General features: G+C 50.1%; 6 protein-coding genes across 6 annotated transcripts; 4 read left to right on the forward strand and 2 right to left on the reverse strand.

Moving 5' to 3' along the window:
* Positions 1-6: 6 nt before the first annotated feature.
* BDW70DRAFT_134516 (putative extracelular serine carboxypeptidase) lies at positions 7-1627 on the reverse strand. Its single transcript, XM_073736525.1, has one exon. It carries the CDS (start codon positions 1621-1623, stop codon positions 61-63), a length of 1563 nt encoding a protein of 520 aa, XP_073596961.1. The 5' UTR covers positions 1624-1627; the 3' UTR covers positions 7-60.
* A 3142-nt stretch (positions 1628-4769) lies between these two features.
* Positions 4770-6040, reverse strand: BDW70DRAFT_149587 (uncharacterized protein; the record flags this gene model as incomplete). The annotated part of the gene is made up of 3 exons (XM_073739034.1): positions 4770-5274; positions 5354-5832; positions 5867-6040. 3 exons carry the CDS (start codon positions 6038-6040, stop codon positions 4770-4772), a joined length of 1158 nt encoding a protein of 385 aa, XP_073596962.1.
* Positions 6041-7670: 1630 nt separating this feature from the next.
* BDW70DRAFT_33247 (alpha/beta fold hydrolase) lies at positions 7671-8982 on the forward strand. The gene is made up of 3 exons (XM_073743780.1): positions 7671-8148; positions 8233-8586; positions 8643-8982. The coding sequence occupies exons 1-3, from the start codon at positions 7783-7785 to the stop codon at positions 8817-8819; spliced, it is 897 nt and encodes a 298-aa protein (XP_073596963.1). The 5' UTR covers positions 7671-7782; the 3' UTR covers positions 8820-8982.
* Positions 8983-13400: 4418 nt separating this feature from the next.
* Positions 13401-14231, forward strand: BDW70DRAFT_167298 (uncharacterized protein; the record flags this gene model as incomplete). Its single annotated transcript, XM_073742190.1, has 1 exon — positions 13401-14231. The coding sequence occupies one exon, from the start codon at positions 13401-13403 to the stop codon at positions 14088-14090; it is 690 nt and encodes a 229-aa protein (XP_073596964.1). The 3' UTR covers positions 14091-14231.
* Positions 14232-15665: 1434 nt separating this feature from the next.
* BDW70DRAFT_159148 (Hydroxyneurosporene synthase) lies at positions 15666-16874 on the forward strand (the record flags this gene model as incomplete). Its single annotated transcript, XM_073740646.1, has 2 exons — positions 15666-15773; positions 15840-16874. 2 exons carry the CDS (start codon positions 15666-15668, stop codon positions 16872-16874), a joined length of 1143 nt encoding a protein of 380 aa, XP_073596965.1.
* A 1369-nt stretch (positions 16875-18243) lies between these two features.
* On the forward strand, positions 18244-18861 carry BDW70DRAFT_159149 (uncharacterized protein; the record flags this gene model as incomplete). Its single annotated transcript, XM_073740647.1, has 1 exon — positions 18244-18861. One exon carries the CDS (start codon positions 18244-18246, stop codon positions 18859-18861), a length of 618 nt encoding a protein of 205 aa, XP_073596966.1.
* Between the last annotated feature and the right edge of the window lie 1320 nt (positions 18862-20181).

A 20181-nucleotide genomic window follows, 5' to 3' on the forward strand; every position in this document is an offset into this window, starting at 1 on the left:
CATCAATCGTGTCTATTGGGTATATATTCGTCGAGCACTTCATATATACACAATAATGACTCATAGATCCTCCCCAGTCTCAAAGCTATCCAACCAACCCCCAACAAACCTCACAATCTCTTTCTGCACCGCCACAATCTCCTCCGGCACTTCCACTCCCTCGCTCTCGTTTGCCCCCTTAGGCAACCCGTTCTGATCCCAATGATGCACCGCCCCCCGAATCCCATCCCAGACATGTTCAGCCTCTATATCAATAAGGATAAACGGCTCTTCATCGGTCGATTCGCGTCCCGGCAGTCCCTCCGCATGAGGCGTCGCATCACGCCACGGATCCGCCGTGCCCCCAATAATCGCTACGCGAGGGTAACTGAAATTGAACCCGCCGTGCTGGTTGATAAGCCTCACGTTAGGCGGGAAGGGTATTCCGTAAGAGGATGCGCAGAAAGACGAGGTGTAGTTCAGGTCGATAAGTCGCGAGATCAAGGGTTTTATGCTGGGGGGAACGCTGGATCCGGGCATGAAGTAGCCCCATTCTGTGCAGACCTGGTAGTTCCAGCTTGTCCCCGAGGATTTGGGGAGGGATGTCCCGTTGCCGTTGTCGTCTTCGCTAGACTCGGACTTAGAGGACGACGAAGAAGAAGAACTGATATACCCGATATAGTTGCGGAGAGAAGAGAGCAGTGTCGTATTCGACGCGTTGTACCCGGCCGCCTTCAATAAGCCCGGTAACAGAACAGTCGCATTGTTCGCGGGGTACAGAGGCTCGGTGCTGGTGATATTGTCACAGTAGTGTCTGAACTCGTAGCTTCCCACGCTAGGATCCCAGTTCCTGGACTGGAAACTGCCCAGCGGTGTCGAGAGCATGTTCACGAAATCCCTGTTGTCGATGGCCGGGTTTACGCCAAATGCCGACTGCAGCTGTGCATGTAGTGTTCTGTTGCCGGGATGGTCGATCAGGATCCGATCGATGAGATCGGTGAGGGTCTGGATTGACTCGATACAATCTCGAGGCCCGTAGTTCCGGATCGGCTCGAAGTACTTCCAGTAGTCGATGATGGCGGCCGTGACGCCAGACGACGATACTGCGCCGTGGAAGATGGAAGGGTACAGCTTGCGCATGAACGCCACCTGTGCGCCGGCGTAGGATCCCCCATATGCGATCCACGGCGTGTTCGGCGCCGTCAGATCGTGCGCCTCCAGTCCAGGAAATACGACATACTTTGCAAAGTAGGCGTAGTCGGCAAGACTCTGCTCTGTCGACAAGAAGCGCAGCTCATCCACCGTCACGTCCGCCCCAGGGAACGGGTAGCTCTCTCCGTAGTAACGGTGCTCGAGGATCACGCCGAGGCCATTGTACGCCTCGGCTAGCTGAGTGACGATTCCTTGGGAGAGAAACTCGAAACGGTCCTCGCCATCTGTCTCGCCGGCGGCGATAACGAAGACGGGGCCGCCCGGTTGGTAGTAGGTGCTGTCGAACCAGTAGCGTAGATTGAACGTGCCGTTGGAGTGCGGCGCATAGCGTGTTTCGTTATGAAAATGATCGATGGGGACGGAGAAGTTGTATGCCTGGTATGCGGCAGCGAGAGAGACCCCTGCGAAGAGGGGGAGCAGTGGGAGGAGCATGGCGGATTTGGGTTGGAGAAGGGGCAGGTTGAGACGGGAAAAGCGGCTTTTATATAAAAAGATGCATTAGTCAAGGGATCGGCGTTGCTTGTGTTACATCGCTTGGCAGATAATCGCTTTTAGGCGTGCTAGCGATAAGACTAGAATATCAAGGATGGTCACGAGTTAGGGCTTGGGCTACGCAGTGTAAGCAGCCCTTAAGACGTACCTGCATTCCACAGACTTATATGATAGGAAGACGATGAATAGACTGCTGAAATGGTCTATAATAAATAGTGAGATGTAGCGTAGCAAATCATATTGATTCTATTTTCTATTTTTTATTATCTCTGGCATTTTTGTATCTAGCATACATCAACAAAGCAATATATAACAAGATAGCAATATCCTTCTTAGATAGTAATATCTAAGAAAACCGATCACTAAAAGGTTACGCCGGCATAATACTCTACCCAAACTGCCTTGACATTATTATACGTCTTCACCACCGTCCCCTTTCCTTTTCTCAACTTACCCCGGTCAGCCCACCAACCAAAAGCAACATCGCCTTCCTGCGGCAGTGGCCCATCAGTGTCGTTCCAGCCATACTCGGCCTGCCAGACATCGTCCTCAGCCACGGCTTCAAAGAGATACGAATTCACCTGGCGTGTTGGGGACGACCTGCACAATCAGCGCGAAAAACGGGTGCGCGGTTACGATCCCCCACGCGTTGTAGACGAGCCCATTGCTAGAATCAGTGAGGCCAAAGGCCTCGCACTCAAGCGGCGGGAGCGGGTCCGTGAGGAAGCGGAGGGGCGGGTTCAGGCTGATCTGTCGGCGTGGGCTGGGGTGGGCGCCGTAGGAGTATGGGGTTTGCGCTGAGGACTGGCTGGTTGGCGGCACTGGGCGTCGAAGTCTCGATGTCCAGATACGACGGGAAAGAAGTAAAGGAAACTTGCGTGGGATTAGGAGAAGGAGCGCCCGCCCGGGCGATGATATGGGTACTATCTCCTGTAGCGCCGCAAGGGGACTGGCGATGCCCGATCGCTTCAATGTCGTATGTTAGACCCATTGCACTACTGCGTAGGAGGGGATGAAGGTATGTTCCTGTCTGAATGTGGTTTAAGGACCTGGTGCAAGGCACTGATCTCGATTAAGCGGCGGTTAGCTATCAATGCTGATGTACTAGATTATTGAGATATTTCAGATCTGGGAGTGTTGTTTGAGGTTGAACTGAGTGTTGATGACCCTTATTAACATCGGAGGCATATTTGAGCTTTATGCTCTTCGTACCTTTATTCTATGAGTCGTGCCTATTATAGTATTATCAGAGCTTTGTATACTGTCAATGGCTTCGCATTTCCGAAGGGAATCCCCATAAGTACGTCTTTTTGTACATTTACGTGTGTTTCATTCCTTTGTTAAACCTTCTGTGTACCTGTCGTTTCTGAAGACTGATTTACAGTGTCGTATGAAGTCTTTGTACGCTTTATGCAACCTCAAACATCTACCCTGACCAGTTTAGCTTTCACTCACTTGGCATAAAGAATATGCTGTAATGAATTGCTCTGGCTCTGTCTGAATTATAGGCCCTTGTAGTCAAATGAAGCCATCGAAGACTTGTACTTGCCTCAGACCGTGATGTAGGAAAAGAAGCGCGACTAGATTTACAAGTACACATCGCCTCGGAGATTTAAGCAGCAGCTGTTCAATATGCATTATTATTCCTTTCCCTCTTTTTTCTCTTTTTACCTAGCAAAAAGAAAGAAAAATGCAATTGAAACAGTGCAAGACTTCCGAGTATTGTACGTTGTGGAACTGGCCAACGCACACATAGATGCCCCAAACATTAATATAGATAGGCTCATTAGGGGTGTAAATCTTGGATACGATAATAAGATTTACGGCAATTTTCATTCCGTCTATTGATCACACATCTGACATGGCTGCAGAATTAATGGGACCGTTATGGATTTACTGCACAATCAATTGACCGCAAGCAACACATATAGAACGAACTATTAATATGAATATGACTATAAAAGTCTACTTCGTGCTATGAAGGCAAATATCGCAATAGCGTGAACGTCGGCCGTCACTATCGAGCATCCGCATACGCTGTGATATGCCAACTGAGGTCCATCTGAGCAGCCGGTAGCACTGCCAAGTCTGCTCTAGACATGTCACTCCTTGTCCAGCCCAGTCATACTCCAGTCATACTTATATTGATTCTTCGTATCTAGTCTTGGGTCTCACCATCAAGCAGTATCCATTCGAATCCATCCGCCGTCTCCCTACCCTTCTTACCTCACATGCCTTGGTCACCGTGATCGTTAAAGGACCTTGCCCACACTCAGGCCGTCCCGAGACCGGGTTTCTAGTTGATTGATCCTCAGAAGTCCACCTTCCAAGGTGGGAATGGGTTCTGGAGCAGCACCAGAATCCCGTGTGAAGGAGTGATCGTCACTGGGTTTGAAAATTGCGCTATCCTCCCGCTTGGTGGACATTGACAATCTGTGTTTCAGGGTCGAGCTGATCTGCCTCTAGATAAGGTACTAGTCCCGTAACATTAAAGGACCGAGTTACCGTGCCCGGCGACATGAGAGTAAGATGATGTATTGGAACGACAGTGCGCGATAAAGCTGGAACTAGCTCGGCTACTGGCCTGCGAATTCGAAGTCAGATCTATTAGGAATGTCTTGGTCAAAATCATCACTTTGTGAACAGATAGTACCTGATCTCTACTGTAATTGAATTGCCTGGTTCGCCGTGAGGTAAATGATGAGTTTAGGCTACAAACAGCATGGGGTACTGCATAGGTCCTGGAGAAGTCGATCCGTCAGCGCCCCAAGCGTCCAAACTTTCAATAACGTCGTCTTTCCTTGGAGTTTATTCCTCTCTCTAAAACGCGAATACGAAATAGTGCAGATTCTACCTATCGTTGGAATGACATTATGCCCCAGATCAGCCAAATGGTCTCCTATGAGTGGTTTTGTCTTAGACTCTACACTGTGAAAAATACAGCCGCTTATAATAAATGGGATCAATTGGTGTTCAATGCAATACTGACCTTGCCGCAGTACTGCCATATTAATAATAATTGGGTATCCTTTGTAAATTAGGTTATCTCGTATAGTCAATGAAAACTGTGAATAACCGTAGCTGCGTCAAGAGTCGCGCTGAGTAAATTCCCGCTGAACCCTGATTCCTTGCAATGGCACCTCGTCTCCGGTCAAGTCACCTTCCTGGCCTTTCCCCCGAACTACAATTTTCGTGTGAGCACTATCATACTCCGGGCGGAAGGGCGGACTACCGTGTTCTGACTCCAACGAATCGTCCTCATCAGGGAGATGGTAGAAGGAGCGTCTATTCGCTCTCCCAGCACTGGTCTGCGCTGTCTTTGATGTGCCGAGACTGACATCATTGCCTGCGATGTTGGTGGTTGTTGTTTGCGATTGGCCGGTGCGGAGCATGGAGGGCATGATTGATTGAAGCCCTAGAACCCGGAAGAAGAAGTGGAACGCCGGGCGTAGGGTTGGCAAGCAGGCTGAGACGATGCCTGCGGACATCTCGATCGCAGTCCATCCCACGGTCGGCGCGAGGGTATAGGTTGAGTCAAGGGGGTTGTAGGAGAAAAGGACGCTGAAACGATAGGCGGACGCAAAGACTACGCTGCATTCTGGTCAGCATCGCCATCCACAACCCTGAAAAATTGCAGATACGGTATGCGTGCGCGCGGAGGGAAACATACAAGAACCCAAGACCGAAAGCGAAGGTCAACGCCATCTTCTCGGACGAGCGAAGCTGCAGACTCCAAATCTGGGGAATCGGGAGCATGAGGATGGCGAGATCAGTGACGATGGTAGAGATCGCATTGGCGATCCAGGTGGCCACCTGGTTGATGCAGCGGCCGGGGAGTTGCGGGTACCAGAGTTTCTCGACAGGGACACAGATGAAGATGAATAAGAAAGTAATGCAGATGACCCAGAGGACAATGAAGATGCTGATAATGTACGCCCAGCGTTTGAAGTAAGGAAAACGAAAGATGCGGTAGTAGAAGAGCAGAATGCTCATTTTGGTCCAGACCAGATTGTAGACGTACAGGACCTCTGCGACGACCAGATACTTGGCCACGAGAACGACTTTCCCAGGAGGCATTGTATCTGCATGGAGGCCCATGCCGTTATGGTACATAAGAAAGATAAAGGCGACGACGATCAGGTTCCAGCCCTACCGCCGTCAATACACGCGACACTCTCGCAACGTTTCCAAAGGGGGTGTATACCATCGACCAAAGAATCATCCAGTCGTCCCACCAGAGCTTTTGTTTCCGTTCATACCGGGCGAGCAGCCGTAGAGCAACAGTCACAAAGGCCAGGACAGTGACGGAAACGACAGTAGCTAGCGTCCATGGTTGGAGGCTGTCGTCGTTCGCCATTCTGCAACGACTAGACAGACGGATATAGTAGAACGAAAGGACATCGACACGGAGCAGGAACGGTTTGAGATGAGAATCGAAGACCGGGCTATAAATCTGCCTTTGTTGGAGCTCGCCGGTGCGGCCAGAGAGCTTTTAGGGCATCTGGACCCGGACAGAGGACGCTAATACCGGGTGGGAGCATCCTATTTTCATATAGACTTTGACTAGAGACGTAATACGAGGCCCAACGAGATGAGATTCGTCGGATAGCATTAAACCCGGAAGGCCGGGACGGCATACGCTTCCCCACACTGCGAGCCAAACGACCGATATTTAGGGTCCACTGATAGACACCCATTGGCCCGGCCAGCAGAGGGTGTTGACACCGCAAGCATGATGAGCTAAACTAGCCTTACCAGATAGGCAGCTGCTATAACTACCGACATGCATGTTTCTCCACTATGTTCAGTCCCGCCTGATTGGCGGGCCAGGGAGTGTCGCGTGGTGCTAATGCGAGACCCCTGTAACGATTTGCAGTTAGGCCGGCTAGGTGAAGAGTTTGATCTGTAGTAAACAATAGTGGTGCCATCGGATGGCGAATCCGCAGTCCGCTGTCATAAAACGTACGGAATGCCCGGATAGATGCTGCTCTAAGGCAAGGGAGTAGAGCCATTACCTGCCTTTCCACACTGCTCCAGCATCTGCTCCAGCATCAAAAGCCCACCAGCAATTCCAGCGCTGCATCTCTAGTCTTGCGCTGCCGCAGGACAGCCAGTAAGGACAGCACTGTTGCGCCGGTCCTAGCAAATGAGCGGTCAAGACTCCAGTACAAACTATACCGTGGCTTTCTTTGTGCATATGTCACAAACAACATTAGCCGCTCAGCGTGACTGATCGGTGCACACCGTCAGTTCAGCATAAAAGGTGCGGACTCCTTCCGGCCTAGCCCAGGGGTCGTGTAGGGGCGGGACGACAAGGTTTACCTTTTCTGGACAAGCCATCACACGAGACGGCCTAGATGAATGGCTCCTGGTGTTTTGAAGCGTTGAACCGTGGCGACTAGGCAGTGGGTACGCCTGGAAGCAAGGAAGCCAGGATGTAGTCCGGTCTCAGGACGCTATCTATGAAGAAACCTCCAGATCTCTAAATCCTGCAGTCTGATGATATGACCGCGCCCGGGCCTAGTGACTGAGGAAAGACAGCTATCTGGTGAGATTTTGATCCCCGCCCAAGTGCTGAAGACTGCAACACTTATGTGGGTCTATTATTTTGCTTGCACGCTTCACTTTTCACGATACCCCGCTGCCACGCATATACCCTAGAACAGCCATGTTTGGTAGGAAAGCTTGCTCGCTTGACATAATTATATGCGCTCATGCTAGGAGCGCAAGTTACTGCCAGCTTGAAGTCCTCATTGTCCTGGTACCCTTGTCAGGGCTGCCACCCGAAACGTGCCGCTCCGAGGTCGAACCTTGGATCTTCTTGCTGGTGGGCCCACGGGCGACCGCCCACTGGCTACGTCTCGAGAGCTGCTAGCCTTGATTATTGGGTTAACCGAGGTCATTACTGGTGGTCTGTATTGGATTCTTCAAGTTTAATGGCCCAGTCGGGCCGATACCATTGGTCCTTCACCGATGCCGAGGGGCACCCTACATGATTAAACTCTCACCACCAGCAGTCTCCTTGCGCCCCTGAGCAGTCTTTAATACCATATTCTAACTATCTTTCAACCTTCAGACGTTCAGAGCGACTCTTTAGAAATGCCGACCACGCAAACGATCCGTGTCCCCCATCTGGGCGGCATCTCAGCCGGCTACGCCCTGTCCGGCGACAAGTACGACCCCTCCAAGCCGACCTGCGTGCTGATCAACTCCATGTGCATGACGACCGCTCTGTACAATGACCAGTTCGAGGATGCGAGCTTGACCTCGGCCGTCAATCTGCTCGCAATCGAGCCACTGGGCCACGGGTCCACCAGCTGCGCGGCTGAGCACTTCACCTACTGGGACAGTGCCATCATGGCCCTGCAGGTGCTCGACGCACTTGAGATCCAGAAAGCCTTCGCCCTGGGCACGAGCCAGGGAGGATGGATCGTGACGAGGATGGCCCTGTTGGCGCCGGAGCGTGTACGTTGGCCCCCATCGCGGATCTGTGGTTCTTGCCCAGGCGCACCCCATTCGCGGGAGACTCCAGAGCTAATAAAAGAGCAGGTGCTTGGCCTCATCCTTTTGGGCACCTCCATGGACTATGAGTCTGTGGACTCCAGGAGCAAAGGATGCTGGGATCCTCTCCCGCTGCTAAAGCCCTTCTTCGATGGCTGGACCAGTGACGCGCCGACCCCTGATTTCGTGGTCGAGGAGACCTGGTGCAAAATGGTCGGCGCCGTGGGATTCGGCACCTTTGCTACCGAGGAGCGGGTGAACTTCTGGACGAAGACACTGCAGGAGGTGTACCGGGGCAACGAAGGCCGGAAGAAAGTGCGCATGGCGCTGACGTGTCTCCTCGAGCGAGACGGGTTGCTGTTGAGGCTGGTTGATATCAAGTGTCCAGTCTACTGGCTGCAGGTATGCAATCCGTCGCTTGAATTCGAATCACTGCGGGTAGAGGCTGACAGTCTTAGGGCACGGACGATACACCGTTTGCCACAACAGTGCCGGCAGAGCAGATTAAGCTCTTCACCCGGTCTAAAGAGGCCAAGCTGGAAATTATCGAGGGCGGCGCGCACTATCTGAATGCCACTCACCCGAAGCGAGTTGACGAGGCTATCTTGGAGCTTGTCAAGAAGTACGCCGTCTAATGAGCGGTTAGTGAGTAGATTAGCAATAATATGATTCTGCATCTAGGAATCTCTGAATAGAGATTGCGGTAGGTGGATGGGAATCTCGCTATATTATGTACAAGGAAATGGCCTGCTTCTGTAGGGTGTACTCGAGGTAGACATATAGTACGCTAGCGTATCAGATATATAAACTGATGGCTGGAAAATATACCCTCCAGAGCCTATTTATAGGTAGCGCCGACAAGACCCAATGCAGCGTCCAAGCGGCCAGGGCCGAAACGGAACCATGACTCGCCAATCAGCCGGCTTGATCTGCCTGAAACAAATCGTGCACTACGGTAGGGTCCAAGGCTGAGCATGTCCTATGCTATCGTCTCTTCATTCGAAACCTCCGCTTCTCAAAATCAAGACCATCGAATCTCAATACGGATTATGCCTCTTTATGCCTCAACAATGCTCTGGCTTGAGAATGTCCAGCGGACGTACGGTTAATGGTAACAGCACCTCGGACACAACCCCCTCCTGGGCGGCTTGAAATCATACCTGATGTCCTGATTTAAACACTTTGAAGGCGAATTTGAATCACCCGGCTGCATAGTATATAAAGACGTAGCCCGCATTCAACAATGGCTCTTTCTAGCTGAATCGGGAATCCCTGACGATCAGTGTAATATGCAGACGAAACAAACAATTGCAAAGCAAAAGAGAAGGCGCCACTGGTGCTGGACTGGAGGAAACGCTTGGCTGATCTTCTCACTAAGCATTTGTATTGACCTAGCTATGACAGGCTCACAGGCCTGCTCTGTCGTTCGAGTGTGAGCTTCGTGACCTTTGGGATGGCAGCCAGGAGGATCTGAACCACCATCTCCGCGTGCCATATTGTCTATAGTCGTTAGGGTTATAGGGCTTGTAGTTTCTCAAGCAAGAAACGAATTTGAAGCCGAGTTCCTGTGAGTAAACGCGCCTTTCTCAGAGATTTACATTATATGAAAATTGCAAAAGAACAGGTATATCCTCAATGTCCTTGGCTCAAAGCTCGTCAGTGAGGTGTTAACCTCACTAATCCAAAGTGGAAGGTTACGCTGGCATATGAGGGGTGTATATTTCTCAACAATCATTCGGGGTTGCAAGCTCGGTTCTTGCAATCCAACAATTAAGGACATCGACGAGTCTAACATATACACAGTTGGCAGCGATTTCATCATAGGCTCGGCTCGGCCTTTCAAGTCGTTTTCGATTATCTTGCGATCCTGCGTGCAGTCCTTTATAAGGTCGCTCTGGACCAAGCCAGAGGTTGCCTGAAGTCGGTGGCTTTCCGATCCCACCTGCGAGGTGGTGTCTGCTCCTTCTTTAGGAGCAGGTCAGACCAGAGTAGAGTATTGTGCTGACGAAGGCTGACGAATGGTAAGCTTATAGTTATCTTTATCATGGCATGTGCAGGGTAGAGCGTACTTGACTCGACGTTTTTCATCTCCTATTAGTCCGCATTCAGCCTGTTACTGGCTCGTTGCTGCCCAGCACGCCGTACCAGGACCATTAATCTACACTTCCTTAATACCTTGTCGTTGCCTGGGATTTTTCGTGGAGATCCCACCAAACGTCCTGAAGATGAAGCTCCGGCCGCTCACCTGAGGCTTTTGATGTTTCTCTGCATCATTCATTAGTATCGGCTGCGGGTATAATTGGGTTATGAGATTATACTCGGGCTCATTGGGCTCCACGTCGCATTCCACTCTAAGGCGAACACAACGAATTATTGTCTCCTCTCCACCACGGATGGTGCCCGAAGTTGAATAATATCTCCATTCTTAATTGGGACTAACGAAGAAGGCTCATGTGGCCAGCTTAACCGTCTAACGACGAGCTCCCTTCATCCATAATGTGCCGCCCGCCCCTTATATAGATAAACCTGCAGTGTCTCCGACTCACAACCTTTGACTTGAACCAAACTGAGTCGTTTAATGGTTTGCTCGGGCTTCCATCACGCTGTGAATATTTTGTCAGAATGCCGACCAACATAAATACAGCTAGGGCTGGAGGGGAAGGTTCGAGAAATAGGGTCGAAAGGAAATGACGGCTTTAAGCTTTCGTCTTGATGCGGAAGAAAACGTATTGTCGTTCCTTTCTTTAGGTTTGAGGAAGTCTTGTTCTCACTGGCGACTGATCCGGGAGAGTCAAATGTCGTTGTCTTGGTTGTGAGATGCGACGTGGGATGTGGTCCATGTGACGGCAACTACCCGGCAATTAGTGATACTCATCGGACCGCGTCGCTCAATCCCATGATTATTTCCGAACCGTTCATCACAGAACGTTTTGCGGCTCCGGCACATGTGCCCCAAGCCTGCCAGACCTGCAGCGTGCGAGAATACATGCTCGAACTTGGTATCCTTCTCCTCGAGATCCAAAATTGGAAGACCATCGACCAGTACCGAGCCGAGAAGCTGAGCAGTGGTCAGTCAGACCCAGCAACTCGATACGATTTAGCCCGCAGCTGTGTAGATGCGAGTCACCTGCAGATGCTGGATTCTCATTTCAGGGTTATCGAACGGTGCATTGAATTCACGTTCGCTAGTAACGATCCAACTCCAAATTGGGACGACGCTGTCCTGCACAAGTCAATTGCGGAATATGTGATTCGACCGCTTCAGGAGCAGTGTCCACCGCGGTTTCGATAATTTAGCTGGTTTCCGTGAGGTTTCAAGTGAAATACGACCACGATGTAGGTTATCGTAACCAGATCAGCCAACTTTGTTGCACTCTGTCCATAGCCAGCTCGCCATCGAAAAAACTCATTCTCACACATAGATCAATAGAAAAATTTACATTTGATAGGCCGTTTAGCGTGGGAGGCATCCTGGTCCGTGATTTGTTATGGCTTGGAGGCTGAAAAAAGCAGTGCATGGTTAAGAAAATATTTTCCTTGAAGTGGCCTTGGGTGGTTTGTAGAGATATGAAGTGGCACCTGGTGTACAGTTATAAAAGGTTGAACATCATATTTGGTAGGAGCAACGCGGAGCGACGGCTACAACCGAGTGAATACAGAATATGGGAGGTTCGAGAGAAAAGGAATTGAGAGGACAAAAGAGTCAGAACAGCGACGGCCGTTCTTGTATATACCAGACGAGCCTGCGGGCGATGACAATATAGTGTACTGGGCGGGTACCCCCCAAAGTGGAAATTAACTCGAAGCATTTAGTTACCGAAGTCTCAGCTGAGGTAAGTGATCTAGTCTGTTGGACCTATGCCAAATAAGCCCCAGGTCTCCTCTCTCGCCGTCTTATATGCTTTTTGACCTCTTTCTGTATATGTGGAGTTATCTGGGACATTGAAGCGATTTGATCTGGTGAGTAAATTGAATCGTGGCCTGTACGTGTATCCGACAAACCCTCTTTGCACTGTCTTGCACTTAGGAGGGCCTGTACGGGTAGTTACAATGTCTTCATTTAACCCGCTGTCTTTGCGATTCAGAGTAAGAAAAGGCTAACCTAGGGCTCCATTTCTCCCAGTCAACAGTACACCCCACCTGAAGGTGCTGCCTTTATTCCCACTGATGGCTAACTCTCGATCAATTCGTTATGCTTGTAACTTCCGCTTTAGCTGCCTTCTTCGGCATATATTCTGTCCTCACATTATATGAAATATTTACTGGCTATTTTAAAAGACCTCTTTGCTTTTGATTCAACGATAGGTATTACTTCCAACTTTAAACGAGGCGAAATTGAGCTTTGCTCACATGTACTTAACAGCCTCCGCCACTAACACAACTCCGCTGCCAAAAACTGAGGACCGCTCTTTGACTTATTGCCAAATTAAACAACACAATAATAACACCCGGTCTACTCCGCCTTCCGCCTGGTGGTATTCGTTCTGTTTCAGACGCTGGGAGCGCGAACGCTCTGGCGGGTTGCACTGGCAAGTAAATCTTCAGGGGCGGAACTTGATTGGCCGGAGCTTCTCACCTAGGGCTTGCGCTTGCGGCAATCTTCAAACGCGGCCGCTTCTGGGGAGGGAGGTAGGAGGGGCCACCAGATTAGAGATGTTGAGTTTCATGCAATTTTTTCGACGACTGCTGCACAGAGAGGGGGGGTAAGGTAGATCCGGTGAATGAAGGGCAAGGTTGCCATATCATAAAAGAGCAGAAACCACCTGCTTTCCAGAGTACACTTTTCCCTCACCCGCATCTCTCGCTTTATCAAGACGTGCTAAGCAGGAAAAGCCAACATAGGCATTTTGTTTCTTATCATAATGTGCAGTTATTAGCAAACACAAAGAACCTGTCCATGATTGTTAGCCTTGAAGGAAGACTGTTGCTGCGACCCTAAAGCATGTTCAGCCTATTCATTTGCTTCCTATTCCCAGCAAAGATCAAGTGACTGACAACCGAGCTTTTTTTTTTTTTTTTCTTCTCTCCAAGTACGCCAGTTTATTCACTATGTTTTGAAATTCTTAGGGGTCAATATACATCGAAACAGATAACACTGCAGATTGGCTTTCGTTCCAAAACACCCACGCATCGAGTCTGCCATCGAACTGCCATGTCAACCTCGAATTCTCTACTTGCACAAGCTCTCTCTACTGTCAAGAGCTTTACCACTAAAAATGGCCAGCTATATGCCTCTTGCCGTCTATATCCAGGACGGCGAGAGCCATCCTACCCACCCCACTGCCCCTTCCCCTTCCAACGTGCGCAACACCGTCACCAACAGCAATAATCCGAACAGTGTTAATGGCAACAATACCCAGAACATCACCTACAATATAAGGAACACTATTATCCACGTCAATGCCTCTATCAGCGGCCTTGTCCCTGCAGCCCAGCATTTCCTCGACGACCGAACCCGCCGCATCCACCAGCAAGTCCGCACCCTGTCCCCCTTCCCCGGCATGTTCGAACACGGCCACGGGATTCACGAGTCCCCCGATGGCTTTCTCCGCCCTGCTCAAGGCTGGATTTGTGGATTCATCGACTACAAAGTTGCTGTTTTCGTCAAGCCCGAAGGAGACTACTTCGCCGCTCGCATGTTCTACCAGATGCGGATGGGCGATCTCTTCGAGCTCGAGCGTATGGCCAATGAACGGAACGCTCCTCGGGTCGGCGGCTTTGGACATGGGCTCTGGGTGGCGCCGGACGGGAGTGTGAAGTTTGGGTATGGGATTGTTATGCAGGCCTTTCGTAACGCGATTTTGGCTATTCTGCAGACCCCGTCTGAGCCTGATGCTGCGCCGGTTACTGGATTTGCGGGCAAGGATCCGCACCCTGCTCATCGGCCTGTGTTGCGCTTTGGCTAGGTAGGTTTACTTGCTTTGGTTCGGGTAATGAAGCTGCTCATATGTTGGCGAAAGTTAGGAGGTTCGTTCTTCACTATCCGAATCTACACAGCTGGGAACGTATGGTTACTGGTCGCAACTTACCGATAAAGCAGCTCGGTTTATGGCGCTCATATTGGACGCATTCTATGCTAGATTTGCGACTACTGTATGTTCTCGGAGGTTTGTTCGTGTTTGCTTGGTGAGCTAGAATATGACGCTATGGATATACATGATCATGCCTAGCTAGACATTAAGACTCTTCTGTATGTACTGACATCATCCTGTTGACTCCTTCGGCTCTTTCTCTTTTAGGTCCAGCTGTTTACTCTGTGCAAAGTGTACCTCAGATTGGAGTATTCTGTTTGTTAGTATATCAAAATTTAGAGGTTAACCAGTACAATATCTGATTATGCAGTGTGACATAGACGGACCTTCTGAACGGACACTCCATGATAGGTTACAGACGCTAGAACTTCTTTTCTCTGTGACTCAATGGCAGAGCGAAGCAGTATATTATAGAGAGTTTTGGCCTAGCATACGTAGTCTTTTTGACACTTATACTAAGCCTCTACTGCGAGGAGCTTGGAGCCAACTGATCCCCCGGTTCCATCCTAAACGCCTGAATTTGCCGAAACTTTCTGGTCGACAGGTTCACGACCACCTGCCACGAGCGCCTCTTTGATAGATATCCAATAAAAAAGTCTGAAGCAGGAATAACGAGTATTCAACATAGCTCAGATCATCTGGCAGATCAGGTCCTGAAATCGCCACGAGTGAAGCCCTTCCCCACCACCGAATGGACTTAAAACTTGCTGTGAAATTTTGTGACCGAAACTCGACTGGAGGCAGACTCTTAGTATCAAGGATGTTTGAATTGTTTCTTTGCGTTAAGCTGAGCAGCAGCATATGGAAGAACCACGGACTCAACTGTCACCTAGCTGTGGATACATATTTAGAATAGCAAAGTACAATGAAGCTGGCGACCGAAACATGCTCTAGCTGGAGCATTCCAGAACATACTCAACATGTATTCTTCTATACCCAACTCTCCTTTCAGCCAGAGCTAATCTGAGAGGCGTGGAGCAGCCGACGAGACCTCTTACGAGCTGGCGGCCCACGTGCAAAGAACCGAAAAAGTATGCCCCATCAACCGGTGCATATGCCAGGTACTTTCACCTTAGCTCTGCCAATCCCACAAAGAACCTACCGCCTGGGTGCCTTAATAGTCTGAAGAACTCTCGAGCGGCGTCGAAGGATTGAACGATGAGGATGTCTTCCGGAGCTCGTGGAGGGGGGTTCACAGTGTCGAGGCTGTAGATGGGAAACTTCCACTCACTCATAAACTAAGCTTATTAGGCACCCTAGAAGACCCCTACCGGATTGAACTTGTTACTTCCTAGACGGGATTGTTTATGGCTGATCTGAGCGCCATGAAGAAGGAGCAACCGGTCTCACCCAGATGCGTTACGACCCAGGCATAAATACCCACGCCTACTCTCAGCTCCATCAACACTGTGATTTATCTGAAGACCTGCATGTTAGTGCACATTTAATATGTTCCGCAAGATTGATATCGCCCTGTGGGCTGCCCTTGCAGCCCACCAAATCCCTTTCTGTTCGGGCTATAACTTCGCACCCGACCAGGACCCATCCATCAGAGACGTAAGTGAAGGTTCTCGTCCGCTCAGTCCCATTCTCTATTGAGACGTGCTGACTAGACGGATCCAGCCCCGAATTCCCGTTCTGTTTGACGTTCCAGTTCCTGAAAAACTGGCCCCCAGCCCAGCAAGCCCCGTCGCCGGTCACTGGACCTCCTCATTTTTAACGACAACAACCGGATCGCAGTATTACTTCGCCTCAGGTGTGGTGCTGTCTTCACCCGAGCAGACCGCCGGCTATGGTTTCTCCCTCTTGGACCTTGCAACCCTCAACCGCGTCACGCATTCGAACATGACCACCCTCGCGGACGCAGAGATTGCTCCTCTCAATTTCATCAGCACAGCGTACGCAATATCGAGCCTTCCGCCGGACGACGTGGCCATTGCTGTTCACGGCATCACAGACAACATCTCCGTCGATTTGACCGTTCACCAGACATCGCGTGCACTATACTACGGCGGATCCGGCGCCTGGATGTATGTCGATAAACCCCTGTATGGCTGGGCCATGCCGGCAGCCAGTACATCGGGAAACATCTCCATGCCCATTCCTCCTGGAGCCTCTCCGACTGAAGAGGATGACATTGACGTGGAGATCGCCACTGAGATCTTTGACCCATCTGCCTCGCTTACCTGGTACAACCACCTCTGGGGTCATCTGGGCCTGCAGGCTGGGAACCTCACTTGGTTCAACCTGTTCGTCAACGACCGCCCCGGCGGCGAGCTCAACCTGGCGCTCGTCTCATATATGCTCGACAGCATCGACCCGCCCTTTTCCTCTCGAAGCATCCACGTCCGGAGTCGCAACCGCAACGAGAACGGCCTCGCCATCATTCCCGTGGACCGGTTTGAGCCTATCACGGATCCCAACACAGTCTGGACATCTCCGCGCTCCGGCCTGGTCTATCCGCAGCGCTGGGAACTAGGGATCGAGGGGCGAGGATTGCTGGAGATCAGCAGTGTGTTGGGTGACCAAGAAATGGTGGATCCGGGCAGCGGCGCGGTTACGTATCTTGGATTTGTGACTGTTCAGGGCGTCATTGATGGCAAAAATGTTACTGGATATGGGAGTGCAGAGGTGAAGTTTGTTCAGCGGCTGCCCTAGATACTTGGGTCTATTGACGCAAGACCTGACCGTGCCGTCACCTCTTTTATGTTTTCAAGTTATCGTTAGACGTGCAGAGATCAACTGCGGTGCCGTGCTTTCAATAAGCACCGGCTGTTCTATGAAGTTTATAGAGAAACATATCTTGTTCCTGAACTTCGATGATCTCATCTCCTTCGCTTCACGCAACATCCTTCCCCTGCCCGGTTTCTTACTCTCAACTCCCAAACAATTGCAAACAAAATAATGCTCGCCAAGTCAAATATCGCTGTGACTGTCCACAATACCGTGCTTGAAGTCACGAGGCAGGATCGACTTGTACGGAATATGCTCTCCGCGATATGTCGGACTGCAAACTACCGCGGATCCCGGCCCAGCCTAAACATAGATGCCTTACGTTAGCCAGTATCGCCGCTAACCCACGTCTCTCAAAGATCCTGCACGTGCGGATCTCGGTGGAGTCCGGCGCTTGCGAGACAGGAGGTTGAATCTGGTTGCCATTGACGCAGTAATTAGTATATGGTATCCTGGTCAATCACCAACTGGAGGAAGGTGAAGTCGAGTGGCCGAAGGAAAGTGCCACCGATGTTTACAATAGGCCCACACTTATCGGTATACATGTCGTCTTTCAATGGGTTGTCGGTATGGTATGCATACCGTGCTGTCGTTGTAGCCCTAACTTGCATTCCTAGGATTTAGGTAAAGGTTCGGCCGATCTCTCGACAGCACCTGCCGACTATAAACTGCTGTTGATTGCCAGGTCAAGCTCATAATCTGCTGCGCTTCTTATATAGAGTCACCGATGTAAAACTACTGATTGGAGCCGCATGATGAGGACAGTCTTACACTCGGTTCACACAAGTGTACGGTAGTCCGATTTGCTCCTTGCGGTGTCTTGACAGAATCCGGCGTATACTAAAAGATGGAAGATGAAACGCACACGGTGCCGCAGGGATCTTGCATAATTGAATGGATGGAAGTCAAGGTGTAGAGTCTGAGCAACAAAGGCATAAAGAGATCCCGCATTGTTTCAAGCTGCGGCCAATTAGAAGCGCACAAGGAGCATTGAGAGGATATACCGTGACAAATATGGCATTCTGAGTTGCCGACAAAGGATTAGATACAGTAATACATTCTTTCAGCTGGTTCAGGCCAAGGAAACAAAGAACGAGGAACCATTATATAGCCAACAATACTTCTGCTCCCTGCATATCATCGTCAAATCAGCTCCCAACAAACTGGCATCCACACAAAGTCTCTTCAGGAACCCCCTCTACCTCACCAAAAGCCTGTTCAGGCCTAGTCGGTTGAAAAAGAAAGCACAATGTCTTCCCTTTACTCTGACTGCTCCGCCATGTCAGTTAGGACAATGGCCAAGTACATCGAAGCCACAGCGGCATCCTCAACGGCCACCCTCGCAGCCTCAAACGCAGCAACCAATTACGCTACAGCAACAAAATATATGTGGACCGCGCTGGAAGCAATTACAAAGACTGCAGCCGGCCGAATGGACGCAGTCACCTGTGCGGCTATCATAGGGGGTTGCCTTGTTGGAGCGGAAACCGCTGCGTCAGAGGCCACAAAGGCAGCAGAGAATGCGCGCGCTGTTGCCGCTATCGCCAAAGAGGCTGCCTCGGCTGCTACCGAAAATGACTATCTCGATGCATCCGGATGGGTTTTAAGTGATAGTTTCTCGGCGGGTACTGACAACATTAGTGTCCTCGATTGTGAGGAGTTCGAGACGGATAGCGTGCTTGCGGAATGGACCGCTCTCAAGGCTGGCTGGGCCAGATATCCTGGAGAAGGAGAGGTTGAAGATGAGGATACTGAGTACAATACTTCATGCAGTACAAGGAGCTACGCATCTCTTGGCGCGCTTGCCCACGACGAGACAAACGAGGCACAGCACCCCTGTTTATCGTGTTTAGAGTCTCTGCAGAACCTTCTTTGTCCCAAGATTGACTTGGGCTCCCAGATCGGCGAGTAGGACGGCGGACTTTTGACGAAGAACAACTCGCAAAAAATGTTTACAGCTTACGGCGAGATCATTGAGTACTCCTCTTCAAGGGCTCATTATCGCTGAACCTACAGATGAACTATTGCTCGGCGGCTCCAAGCAGGTTTCACCATCGATTCTGCGTGGATTACCTGAAACTGCGTATGCAGCTCTTCCCTAGGATGGAAAATAGCCGCGGTTTGGTGTTCTCGGGCCATCAAATGATTGCGTTGAGATGGGGAGTTGGGAGGGTGGTCGATATTGGGAGGTACAAGAGAGTTTGCCTTGTCAAAAATGGAATGGGGGTCTCGGTGATGATAGGGAGGATGAATATAACGAGTGGCCTACTGGGTGAGTGCCTTAATCCAGTTCATTATACAAATCATGTTTTCAGGAATACAGTGGTATTTTGTAAGACTGCATAGTACGATAAATTTGCTGTAATGCAACTATCAGGGAAACCATAGTTTGCAGCTCATCTAGATTAACTATGCAGCAAGCTTCCTTGATAACCGAAGAATGTCTGACTGCTCTTCCTGCTAGATACTCTGGCTCAACCGGTCCTTTATGAAGGTACATTCAAAATAATATGATCTATCGATCTGTTGACACTCTTTGCATGAGAAGGCAGTGCATGCCAGTCTTAATTGCATTGATATTCAGCACGACGAATGTACTAGAAGACGCATTCGAAGCATTGGCTTAGCTATTCACATTGAAGAAATACTGAGATTGTACCTCCTGAAACGACGAACCCTCCTAGCGGACTTTGTACGTCAGCCATGAACGCGTATGTGGTGATAGACAGGCCCACCAACATCAGTTTTAGCTGCATTTTGAGAGGCTTCAGCATTCCCTGGAAAACTGAAGACTCTGCTTACTCGACACCCCATACTTTTGCCCGTCAAGTTAACTGTATCACTTTTCGCCGTCACGGACTTATCGAAAGGTGTTGGGAATTTCCTATAGATAGAGCGAACCTATCTCTGTACGTCTCTGAAAGTGCGCCAGACTGTTGGCAACTGAGCAAGGATAGACTACTTGAGCTACCGATCTTATCATTTATGCCATATACCGCGAGATCGAACACTTGACGAAATTGGGGGCCTACCATCCACGAGACTAAAGTTAATAGCTATGTGCTTGACTGGAATGACCGCCACCCGCAATTTCAATAACGCAGATAGATGGCCAGGCAAGTCCCACATGAGAGCTATAGTTTGCAGTTGTAACTCCATTCTCTTCTATACTTGGACATTCAGTCACGTAATGGTTAGGTGACTGACTCAACAGCTATACGTCGATAAATGG

This window comes from Aspergillus foveolatus, assembly GCF_047715535.1.
Source record: "Aspergillus foveolatus strain CBS 279.81 unplaced genomic scaffold BDW70scaffold_18, whole genome shotgun sequence".
NCBI classification, from domain to species: domain Eukaryota; kingdom Fungi; phylum Ascomycota; class Eurotiomycetes; order Eurotiales; family Aspergillaceae; genus Aspergillus; species Aspergillus foveolatus.

Coding starts and splice junctions, on each gene's coding strand:
- BDW70DRAFT_134516 (XM_073736525.1), bottom strand. CDS start 1,623: ATGCTCCTCCCACTGCTCCCCCTCTTCGCAGGGGTCTCTCTCGCTGCC.
- BDW70DRAFT_33247 (XM_073743780.1), top strand. CDS start 7,783: ATGCCGACCACGCAAACGATCCGTGTCCCCCATCTGGGCGGCATCTCA. Junction 8,149..8,232: donor CCCTGTTGGCGCCGGAGCGT/GTACGTTGGCCC, acceptor ATAAAAGAGCAG/GTGCTTGGCCTCATCCTTTT. Junction 8,587..8,642: donor GTCCAGTCTACTGGCTGCAG/GTATGCAATCCG, acceptor TGACAGTCTTAG/GGCACGGACGATACACCGTT.